General features: G+C 41.0%; 1 protein-coding gene across 4 annotated transcripts in view; it reads right to left on the reverse strand.

The window, feature by feature from the left end:
* Positions 1 to 12993, reverse strand: part of LOC139749629 (uncharacterized) — a 73045-nt gene that overhangs the window by 16808 nt on the left and 43244 nt on the right. For 3 of the 4 annotated variants that reach the window (XM_071663767.1, XM_071663765.1, XM_071663768.1), the window contains one exon: positions 10806 to 11614. In XM_071663767.1, coding sequence (XP_071519868.1) covers positions 10806 to 11614 — 809 coding nt within the window. The remainder of the gene's footprint in view (positions 1 to 10805; positions 11615 to 12993) is intronic. The other variant, XM_071663766.1, reaches the window with a different exon arrangement.

Genomic DNA, 12993 nt, shown 5'->3' on the forward strand with positions numbered 1-12993 from the left:
TGTTTTAGATATCTGGGAGTGGATCTGGCAGCGGATGGAACCATGGAAGCGGAAGTGAATCATAGGGTGGGGGAGGGGGCGAAGATTCTGGAAGCCTTGAAGAATGTGTGGAAGTCGAGAACATTATCACGGAAAGCAAAAATGGGTATGTTTGAAGGAATAGTGGTTCCAACAATGTTGTATGGTTGCGAGACGTGGGCTATGGATAGAGTTGTGCGCAGGAGGATGGATGTGCTGGAAATGAGATGTTTGAGGACAATATGTGGTGTGAGGTGGTTTGATCGAGTAAGTATCGTAAGGGTAAGAGAGATGTGTGGAAATAAAAAGAGCGTGGTTGAGAGAGCAGAAGAGGATGTTTTGAAATGGTTCGGGCACATGGAGAGAATGAGTGAGGAAAGATTGACCAAGAGAATATATGTGTCGGAGGTGGAGGGAACAAGGAGAAGAGGGAGACCAAATTGGAGGTGGAAAGATGGAGTGAAAAAGATTTTGTGTGATCGGGGCCTGAACATGCAGGAGGGTGAAAGGAGGGCAAGGAATAGAGTGAATTGGAGCGATGTGGTATACCGGGGTTGACGTGCTGTCAGTGGATTGAATCAAGGCATGTCAGGCATCTGGGGTAAACCATGGAAAGCTGTGTAGGTATGTATATTTGCGTGTGTGGATGTATGTATATACATGTGTATGGGGGTGGGTTGAGCCATTTCTTTCGTCTGTTTCCTTGCGCTACCTCACAAACGCGGGAGACAGCGACAAAGTATAATAAAAAAATAATAAAAATAATATATACATATATTTTTTTTTTTTTTTTTTCATACTATTCGCCATTTCCCGCGATAGCGAGGTAGCGTTAAGAACAGAGGACTGGGCCTTTGAGGGAATATCCTCACCTGGCCCCCTTCTCTGTTCCTTCTTTTGGAAAATTAAAAAAAAAAAACGAGAGGGGAGGATTTCCAGCCCCCCGCTCCCTTCCCTTTTAGTCGCCTTCTACGACACGCAGGGAATACGTGGGAAGTATTCTTTCTCCCCTATCCCCAGGGATAAATATATATATATATATATATATATATATATATATATATATATATATATATATATATATATATATATATTTATCCCTGGGGATAGGGGAGAAAGAATACTTCCCACGTATTCCCTGCACGTCGTAGAAGGCGACTAAAAGGGGAGGGAGCGGGTGGCTGGAAATCCTCCCCTTTCTTGTTTTTTTTAATTTTCCAAAAGAAGCAACAGAGAAGGGGGTCAGGTGAGGATATTCCCTCTAAGGCCCAGTTCTCTGTTCTTAACGCTACCTCGCTAACGTGGGAAATGGCAAATAGTATGAAAAAAAAAAAAGTATAATAAAGTATAATAAGTATAATAAGTATAATAAAAATAAAAATATATATATATATATATATATATATATATATATATATATATATATCTCCCAGGGGATAGGGGAGAAAGAATACTTCCCACGTATTCCCTGCGTGTCGTAGAAGGCGACTAAAAGGGGAGGGAGCGGGGGGCTGGAAATCCTCCCCTCTCATTATTTTTTTTATTTTTCCAAAAGAAGGAACAGAGAAGGGGGCCAGGTGAGGATATTCCCTCAAAGGCCCAGTCCTCTGTTCTTAACGCTACCTCGCTATCGCGGGAAATGGCGAATAGTATGAAAAAAAAAAAAAAAAAAAAAAAAAAATATATATATATATATATATATATATATATATATATATATATATATATATATATTTTTTTTTTTTGCTTTGTCGCTGTCTCCCGCGTTTGTGAGGTAGCGCAAGGAAACAGACGAAAGAAATGGCCCAACCCACTCCCATACACATGTATATACATACGTCCACACACGCAAATATACATACCTACACAGCTTTCCATGGTTTACCCCAGACGCTTCACATGCCCTGATTCAATCCACTGACAGCACGTCGACCCCGGTATACCACATCGATCCAATTCACTCTATTCCTTGCCCTCCTTTCACCCTCCTGCATGTTCAGGCCCCGATCACACAAAATCTTTTTCACTCCATCTTTCCACCTCCAATTTGGTCTCCCACTTCTCCTCGTTCCCTCCACCTCCGACACATATATCCTCTTGGTCAATCTTTCCTCACTCATCCTCTCCATGTGCCCAAACCATTTCAAAACACCCTCTTCTGCTCTCTCAACCACGCTCTTTTTATTTCCACACATCTCTCTTACCCTTACGTTACTTACGCGATCAAACCACCTCACACCACGCATTGTCCTCAAACATCTCATTTCCAGCACATCCACCCTCCTGTGCACAACTCTATCCATAGCCCACGCCTCGCAACCATACAGCATTGTTGGAACCACTATTCCTTCAAACATAGCCATTTTTGCTTTCCGAGATAATGTTCTCGACTTCCACACATTCTTCAAGGCTCCCAGGATTTTCGCCCCCTCCCCCACCCTATGATCCACTTCCACTTCCATGGTTCCATCCGCTGCCAGATCCACTCCCAGATATCTAAAACACTTCACTTCCTCCAGTTTTACTCCATTCAAACTTACCTCCCAATTGACTTGACCCTCAACCCTACTGTACCTAATAACCTTGCTCTTATTCACATTTACTCTCAGCTTTCTTCTTTCACACACTCTACCAAACTCAGTCACCAGCTTCTGCAGTTTCTCACCGGAATCAGCCACCAGCGCTGTATCATCAGCGAACAACAACTGACTCACTTCCCAAGCTCTCTCATCCACAACAGACTGCATACTTGCCCCTCTCTCCAAAGCTCTTGCATTCACCTCCTAAATAACCCCATCCATAAACAAATCATGCACCCCTGCCGTAAACCGACACCCACTGAGCACCAATCACTTTCCTCTCTTCCTGCTCGTACACATGCCTGACAGCCTCAATAAAAACTTTACACGGCTTCTAGCAACTTGCCTCCCACACCATATACTCTTAATACCTTGCACACAGCATCTCTATCAACTCTTATCATATGCCTTCTCCAGATACATAAATACTACATACAAATCCATTTGTTTTTCTAAAAACTTCTCACACGCATTTTTCAAAGCAAACACCTGATCCACACATCCTCTACCACTTCTGAAACCACACTGCTCTTCCCCAATCTGATGTTCTGTACATGCCTTTACCCTCCCATACAATATCCCAGGAATACTCAACAAACTTATACCCCTGTAATTTGTAAAACAAACTTAAGACGTATGTTTTCTAATATTTGAAAATTTGCCTCTACTGTGCATGAAAAATTATTGCAATTGTCTTACCTACTGTGCATGAAAATTTATTGCAATTGTCTTATCTAAAGTTAATGTGGGATAGAATGACAATAGGCTATGAGAGATTTGTAACTGTTATAGTAAATGCTCCTGGTAGTGAGAGAATGAAGAAGAAAGAAATGCTTTTGGAAGGAGCTGAATGGGTGTTGTGACAATTTTGATGTGATCAAATCATAACTGGGATCTGAACACAAAGATAGATGGAGTGGCAATTTCAAAGTATAAGGAAGGGTCGTAGCGATCCTGGTATAATTTTCTTGTGAAAAAGGGTAAAGCTTGAGTTATTTTCTGAAAGCAGAATGATCAGGAATACATGGTTCAAGATAATATACTTTCATAAGTATACATGAGTGAGTGGGGTTGGGGTTTTGAGGGAGTCACTGGATCATGCGCTAATTGACAAGGGTGCAAATTAGAGGTTGCTGGATGTAAATGTGCTGAGTAGGGCGGTAAGTGGAATGTCTAATCATTTCCTGGTGGAGGCAAGTGGGAAAGTTGGTGGTGAAGTTAGGAAAATAGGAAATGAAAGACGTGGTGACAGTAAGCAAACTTGGGGAGGTGGCCATTGTGCTGAGATACAAGGTGAGACTGAGTGAAGAATGGCAAAGAGTGAAAGTACATGAAACTGGGAGGAGTAAAAAGATTGGAAGATATTCAGGAAAGCAGTGTTTAAGTATGAGCAATGCATAAGGTGAGCCATGGACTTAGTGGAAAAAAGGTAGTGTGTGGTGGAATGAGAAGTTATATTACTATTGAGAGTAAAGAAAAGTGTATGGATGATTCTGCAGGGAAGGAATGCAAGTTTCAGAAAGAAAACACTTTGGAAAGAGGTGAACAGAAAGAGGAGAATAATATTACAAATGGGGGCTACAGTGGGGATGGAAAGGTGGTAGCAGAAAAAGATGTTAGGAGCAGAAGACATGAGTATTTTGATGGGCTTCTGATAGTCTAATGAAAAGAAGGTATACATATTACAGCTAGGATGACGATGGATTCAGAATAAGAAAGTCATGGCATGCAAAGGGATAGGAGATTGAAGAGGCTTTACTCATGGCAAAATGTGTATATCATGAAGAATAGATGGAACAACAGTTTAATATCTCAATAAAGTGGGAGATGGTATTATTGATTGGTTATTCAGGCTGTTGATCACAAGTATAATGCAAGGTGGAGTATGTATAGGGTCCTTTAAAGGGAACAAAAGTGAATGGTTGAATTTTAGAGGTATAAGTCAAGGTGTAATTACCTATTTGTACTATACAGGGAGGGAGCTTTACACTTGCGGGGCCCCACTCTAGAATATTCTTTATCATACAGCCTCTTAAATTTATGTATGCTGTCTGCATCAACCTGTCTTGAGTAAATCTCTTCAATATATCACCACCTTATACTAGCTTTACACTCTTGGGGTCCCATCTCTAGAATATTCTCTATCGTACAGTCTCTTAAATCTATGTATGCTGCCTGCATTAACCATGTCTTGAGATATTCTCTTCTATCTATCACCACCCTTTTACTATCAAAGTATTTTTTTATAACATTATTATTAAGAAGTGTCTTACTTAATTTCAAGTTAATTTCATGTTACACTTGCGGGGCCCCACTCTAGAATATTCTTTATCATACAGCCTCTTAAATTTATGTATGCTGTCTGCATCAACCATGTCTTGAGTCAATCTCTTCAATATATCACCACCTTATACTAGCTTTACACTCTTGGGGTCCCATCTCTAGAATATTCTCTATCATACAGTCTCTTAAATCTATGTATGCTGTCTGCATTAACCATGTCTTGAGATATTCTCTTCTATTGATCACCACACTTATACTATCAAAGTATTTTTTTATAACCTTATCATTAAGAAGTGTCTTACTTAATTTCATGTTATGTCCTTAGATTGCTCTTTCCTCATAATTCTCAAGGTGTTAACTGTCCCTAACACAAATCACTTTTAAAAACTTGAAAGGATGTGATCAAAAACACCCTTCAATCTTCTTTCTTCCAAAGTATGTAGATTTAAAGCCTCCAGTCTTTTCCTGTAACTCAGCTTTCTCAAGTTTAGTACCACCTTTGTTGCCCTCCCTGAGATCTTCTCCATGAGCTCTTTGTGCTTCGTTAAGAGTGGTGGGCAAACCTAAGAAGCATATTCTAGTTTTGCTTTTATGTAGGATATGAATAGCTTGCTAAATGTTTCCTTGTCCATATACTGGAAATCTATTCTGATATTTGCCAGAACATAGTTTGCCTCCTTAATCATTTTCCTAATATGGGACTCTGGTGACAGGTTAGGGATGATGTCCACTCCTAAATCCTTCCCACACTCAGAATCCTGGTTCTTATTGCCTACTTGGTAATAATCATATTGAGGCCATCTTTGGTTTGTCCCTTCCTCATTCCACATTTACTGAGGTCATCTCAACCCATTTGGTAAAGGCTCTTCTAACATGCAACCTTGGTTTCCTTCCATTGAGATAATCGAAGGAATTTCATCCTTACTCCTGCCTGGTGATCCAGCTTTTTAATCAGCATCCCATGTGGTACAGATTCAAATGTTTTCTGGCAGTCCAGATGTAGACAGTCTATCCAGTCTTTCCTTTTGTACTATTGTACAACTTCTTAAATTTTTGTTTGATGTTTACATTAAGTGTGTGCAGCATCACCATGGCTGTTTAATTTGTTTATTAACATTGTGGTAAGGAAATCAAAGGTGAGGATCTTGGAGCAAAGAGCAGGTCAGCAGTATGATGCAGGTGAGAAAGTGTGAGTGGTGGATCACTTTGTTTACAAATGACACAGTACGGTTGGCAGATTCCAAAGAAGAACTGTAGAGAATGGAGGCAAAGTATATGAGTGTGTGTAAAAGGAGAAAATTTGAGAAATGTACATTATATATGGGGCAACATTTTGTTAACGGGGTGAAGCATGGTATGTGGTAAAGAAAACCTGACTCCATGAGGCTTGGTTATGGAAGGTAGACTGTGGTTTTGGTACATTATAAAGACAGTAAAGACTGGTTGCCTGTAAATGAGGCTATTATTTGCATATTTCTAATTACACTTCATGAAGGTGGGAAAAATAATTAAGTACTAAAAAAATATTTCTATCATTATCATCAAATTTCTGCCACATTTTGTTTACTCCTTCAAATTCTGCTAAAGTATTTATTTTATATATTCATCTATTTTGCTCTGTCGCTGTCTCCCGCGTTTGCAAGGTAGCGCAAGGAAACAGACGAAAGAAATGGCCCAACCCACCCCCAATCACGTATATATACATACACGTCCCCACTTGCAAATATACATACCCATACATCTCAATGTACACATATATGTACACACACAGACATATACATATATACACATGCACACAATTCACACAGTCTGCCTCTATTCATTCCCATTGCCACCTTGCCACACATGGAATAACATCCCCCTCCCCCCTTATGTGTGCGAGGTAGCACTAGGAAAAGACAACAAAGGCCCCATTCGTTCACACTGTCTCTAGCTGTCATGCAATAATGCCCGAAACCACAGCTCCCTTTCCACATCCACACCCCACAGAACTTTCCATGGTTTACCCCAGACGCTTCACATGCCCTGATTCAATCCATTGACAGCACGTCGACCCCGGTATACCACATCGATCCAATTCACTCTATTCCTCGCCCGACTTTCACCCTCCTGCATGTTCAGGCCCTGATCACTCAAAATCTTTTTCACTCCATCTTTCCACCTCCAATTTGGTCTCCCACTTCTTCTTATTCCCTTCACCTCTGACACATATATCCTCTTGGTCAATCATTCCTCACTCATTCCCTCCATGTGCCCAAACCATTTCAAAACACCCTCTTCTGCTCTCTCAACCACGCTCTTCTTATTTCCACACATCTCTCTTACCCTTACATTACTTACTCGATCAAACCACCTCACACCACATATTGTTCTCAAACATCTCATTTCCAGCACATCCACCCTGCTGCACACAACTCTATCCATAGCCCACGCCTCGCAACCATACAACATTGTTGGAACCACTATTCCTTCAAACATACCCATTTTTGCTTTCCGAGATAATGTTCTCGACTTCCACACATTCTTCAAGACTCCCAGGATTTTCGCCCCCTCCCCCATCCTATGATTCACTTCCGCTTCCATGGTTCCATCCGCTGCCAGATCCACTCCCAGATATCTAAAACACTTTACTTCCTCCAGTTTTTCTCCATTCAAACTTACCTCCCAATTGACTTGACCCTCAACCCTACTGTACCTAATAACCTTGCTCTTATTCACATTTACTCTTAACTTTCTTCTTTCACACACTTTACCAAAGTCAGTCACCAGCTTCTGCAGTTTCTCACATGAATCAGCCACCAGTGATGTATCATCAGCGAACAACAACTGACTCACTTCCCAAGCTCTCTCATCCACAACAGACTGCATACTTGCCCCTCTTTCCAAAACTCTTGCATCCATCTCCCTAACAACCCCATCCATAAACAAATTAAACAACCATGGAGACATCACACACCCCTGCCTCAAACCTACATTCACTGAGAACCAATCACTTTCCTCTCTTCCTACACATACACATGCCTTACATCCTCGATAAAAACTTTTCACTGCTTCTAGCAACTTGCCTCCCACACCATATATTCTTAGTACCTTCCACAGAGCATCTCTATCAACTCTATCATATGCCTTCTCCAGATCCATAAATGCTACATACAAATCCATTTGCTTTTCTAAGTATTTCTCACATACATTTTTCAAAGCAAACACCTGATCCACATATCCTCTACCACTTCTGAAACCACACTGCTCTTCCCCAATCTGATGCTCTGTACATGCCTTCACCCTCTCAATCAATACCCTCCCATATAATTTACCAGGAATACTCAACAAACTTATATCTCTGTAATTTGAGCACTCACTCTTATCCCCTTTGCCTTTATACAATGGCACTATGCAAGCATTCTGCCAATCCTCAGGCACCTCACCATGAATCATACATACATTAAATAACCTTACCAACCAGTCAACAATACGGTCATCCCCTTTTTTAATAAATTCCACTGCAATACCATCCAAACCTGCTGCCTTGCCGGCTTTCATCTTCCGCAAAGCTTTTACTACCTCTTCTCTCTTTACCAAATCATTTTCCCTAACCCTCTCACCGCACATCACCTCGACCAAAGCACCCTATATCTGCCACTCTATCATCAAACACATTCAACAAACCTTCAAAGTACTCACTCCATCTCCTTCTCACATCACCACTACTTGTTATCACCTCCCCATTAGCGCCCTTCACTGAAGTTCCCATTTGCTCCCTTGTCTTACGCACTTTATTTACCTCCTTCCAGAACATCTTTTTATTCTCCCTAAAATTTAATGATACTCTCTCACCCCAACTCTCATTTGCCCTCTTTTTCACCTCTTGCACCTTTCACTTGACCTCCTGTCTCTTTCTTTTATACATCTCCCACTCATTTGCATTTTTTCCCAGCAAAAATCATCCAAATGCCTCTCTCTTCTCTTTCACTAATAATCTTATTTCTTCATCCCACCACTCACTACCCTTTCTAATCAACTCACCTCCCACGCTTCTCATGCCACAAGCATCTTTTGCGCAAGCCATCACTGCTTCCCTAAATACATCCCATTCCTCCCCCACTCCCCTTACCTCCTTTGTTCTCACCTTTTTCCATTCTGTACTCAATCTCTCCTGGTACTTCCTCCCACAAGTCTCCTTCCCAAGCTCACTTACTCTCACCACCCTCTTCACCCCAATATTCTTTCTTCTTTTCTGAAAACCCATAAAAATCTTCACCCTTGCCTCCACAAGATAATGATCAGACATCCCTCCAGTTGCACCTCTCAGTACATTAACATCCAAAAGTCTCTCTTTCGCGTGCCTGTCAATTAACACGTAATCCAATAATGCTCTCTGGCCACCTCTCCTACTTACATACGTATACTTATGTATATCTCGCTTTTCAAACCAGGTATTCCCAATCACCAGTCCTTTTTCAGCACATAAATCTACAAGCTCTTCACCATTTCCATTTACAACACTGAACATTCCATGTATACCAATTATTCCCTCAACTGCCACATTACTCACCTTTGCATTTGAATCACCCATCACTATAACCCGGTCTTGTGCATCAAAACCACTAACACACTTATTCAGCTGCTCCCAAAACACTTGCCTCTCATGATATTTCTTCTCATGCCCAGGTGCATATGCACCAATAATCACCCATCTCTCTCCATCAACTTTCAGTTTTACCCATATTAATCGAGAATTTACTTTCTTACATTCTATCACATACTCCCACAACTCCTGTTTCAGGAGTACTGCTACTCCTTCCCTTGCTCTTGTCCTCTCACTAACCCCTGACTTTACTCCCAAGACATTCCCAAACCACTCTTCCCCTTTACCCTTGAGCTTTGTTTCACTCAGAGCCAAAACATCCAGGTTCCTTTCCTCAAACATACTACCTATCTCTCCTTTTTTCACATCTTGGTTACATCCACACACATTTAGACACCCCAGTCTGAGCTTACGAGGAGGATGAGCACTCCCTGTGTGACTCCTTCTTTTGTTTCCCCTTTTAGAATGTTAAAATACAATGAGGGGAGGATTTCTGGCCCCCCACTCCCGTCCCCTCTAGTCGCCTTCTACGACACGTGAGGAATCTGCTAAAGATTTCTACAATCTCTATGTAGTTCATCATCTTTTCTCTTTTCTCTCCCTATCATCTTTTTTGATTTCTGATCTGTTTACCCATGTCACGTTAAAAGGTAATTTCATCCTTTATATCATAACGATAATGAGACATTTCTTCATCCAGACCTCCTTACTTAGTTCCCAGTTCATCATATATTCTAAAACTACTATCCACAGGTACATGGAAAAGGCTTCAAACATCCCATGTGTATTGGGAAATTAATTCTCTGCTTATAAAATAAGTTTAAGGGATTCATAACTTTGCTTTAATTTCAAGACTTCTTGGTAGTTACCCTTCCACCCACCACAACTAATTTCACCTTGCCTCTGATTGAACCCAGGCCTTTTGGACAAAGTGTTTAAGGCATTTTTCCTAAAGCATAATTTTACATCACTCAGCCGATTACATGAAGATACCCTAAGCAAGAGGAAAATGAAGTAAAACAAGAAAAATTGTTTGACATAACATTCTCTCCTCAACCCTGCGATGACTGACTACTTCATATTCAGCAGACATGAGCTACTTCATGCTGAAACATGCCAGTCTGTAGTCTGTTACAGTAAGACTCTGGGTCTTACTATTGCATTCATGCTGGAGACGGTAATGTTTGTAACGTTCAAACATAGGGGTTTATTGAAGACTAAAGAATTTGATGAATCTTTGTTGTCTATACTTTTGTGATCTTTAAACAGAATACAGAATGGTATTAAAGGGAGAACATTTTGACAAACTTACATAATGATTGGTGACCATGCTCACCCACCGTAACAAGCATCACACCAGACAAATGGCTGATATCATCCACTTCTCCGCGCTTCTCCTCATCCAAACCCACGATGACAGCCACACCTGGCCACATTACTCTTGCCTGACGCACTACGCTGACAATATGTGGTGGCGAGGAGCTGCAGCCATCAAGAATTACTGTGACCTGGGATAGCAGAGGTGGGAGGGGGTCATCTCCCAAATCTTCAAGGTCAGACAACCCAGGCAGAATGTTGACCACATCACTAGGATATGCTGGGTAGATGGACTTCACTGACTCTGAATAGTCCAGGACAGAGTCTCGCTGAGGCATTTCCTTACCACTGCTAGTAAATTGGTATCTGTCACTTGGGGTTTGCTGCCCTTCTACTGGTTTCATTTTTTGGGCATCTGCTCCGACTGAGTCTTGTTGGCTTATTCTTCTTTCTGAAATTGTTTTATATTTTATCAAATTGCTTAAATGTTCAAACATATTGAAACTGTGTGAAGAAATTTTTCCTGCAGTATTATTTGATGTCTTACTTGAGTCGTCAGGTGTTAGTCTCCCATTGTTGTCATTCTTCATTTTATCTGAGGTTTCAGTATGTCCACTGTCTATTGTTTGTTCTGCCTTTCTTCCATTATGTAAATCATGACTCCCAGCAGAATTATGAGAGGGTACTGATGGGGTAGAGAGTGAACTGAGAGGTGATGGGGCAAAGCCCAGCTTAGGCGGTGGGGGACCTCTGACTCTCTGATTATAACGAGCATCCAGAAGTGCTGCTGTTGCCTCAAGCTCCACTACAACTGACACAGTTTGTCCAGACCCTGCAATATACATCATTATGTACCTTCACAGAGTAATACTTCCTCATAATCAAAACAAAAGCTGCTGCTCAAAAAAGAAAGCAACATATCACTTAATCACAACTAAGCACATATGCCCCATCAAAGGTAGAATCTAACATAACCATACTATTAAACTTACTACAGTACATGAAGAACCTGTGGAGATAAAGCCTGGAAGTTCACAAAAAATCAGTTATAGCACACAATACTAGCAATAACAGACAAGAACTACTACTGTAACATTTCTGTTACATTATGCTGTGACTCAACAAAAGATTTTTATACTGCATACATTAGTTACAAAAAAATACCACAACCATTTAAAAAAGTCAGATACAATTATAACAATATTGTAACTAATAAACTTGTCTTTAGCTACCTTGAATGCTACAGGTCTGAACTGTAACATTAACCAGAAAATTACAGTTCCATACTGTAACATTAAACAGAACATTACAATTCCTTACTGTAACATTAACCAATGACTATATCATCAAAGTTTGTTTACTTGCATCCATTACAGCATGGGCCCCTAGTTGGGAGCATAACTCCCAGGAGGGATCAATTGCATATCAGACCCTAAGTCCTAGGAGCATAGAGCACATTTTCTACCATGAGCCCCAGTAAGGAGCATAAGTATGGTTTAGAGTACGAGCTCCACTGAGGAACGTATTAGAGCTTGAGCTCCAGCAATGGTCATAAACATGTCTTAGAGTTTAGTACGAGCTCCACTGAAAACCGTATCAGAGCATGAGCTCCAGTAGTGATCATAAACATGTCTCAGAGTATGAGTCCCAATTGGGAGTATGAGCATGTGTCACCATGAGCCTCAGCAGGGAAGGTAAACATGTCATAACCTGAAACTCAGTACGTTGCAAAAGCATGCATTTGAGCATGAGCTCCAGAAGGGGACGTGCACAGGTCAAAACATGATCACACTATGGAGCATGAGCATGTAGTAGAACATGAGCCCCTGTGGGAGCATCAGCATGTGTCAGGGCATGAGCCACATCATGAAGCATGATTTAGAGCATGAGTCCTTGTCGGGAGCATGTAACAGCATAAGTACCAGTAAATTAGAGCATATGTCAGCGTAATTGTAGGAAGCATGTGTCAGAGCAAGTGCATCAGTACGGAACATGAAAATGTGTTACAATATAAGCCCTAGTATAGAGCATTATTGAGTACTAGCAAGGACCATGAGCACTTGATAGAACAAGAGTCCCAGTAAGGAGCTTTAGTAAGTGTCAGAGCTTGAGCCCCAATGAGGGTCACAAGCATGTGTTAAAGCATATACAGCGTGATCATGTCTAGGAGCCTGAGCATGGATGGGAACACTCCAAATGTTAAAAGATTAT

Source organism: Panulirus ornatus, chromosome 7 (genome assembly GCF_036320965.1).
Source record: "Panulirus ornatus isolate Po-2019 chromosome 7, ASM3632096v1, whole genome shotgun sequence".
Classification (NCBI taxonomy): Eukaryota; Metazoa; Arthropoda; class Malacostraca; order Decapoda; family Palinuridae; genus Panulirus; species Panulirus ornatus.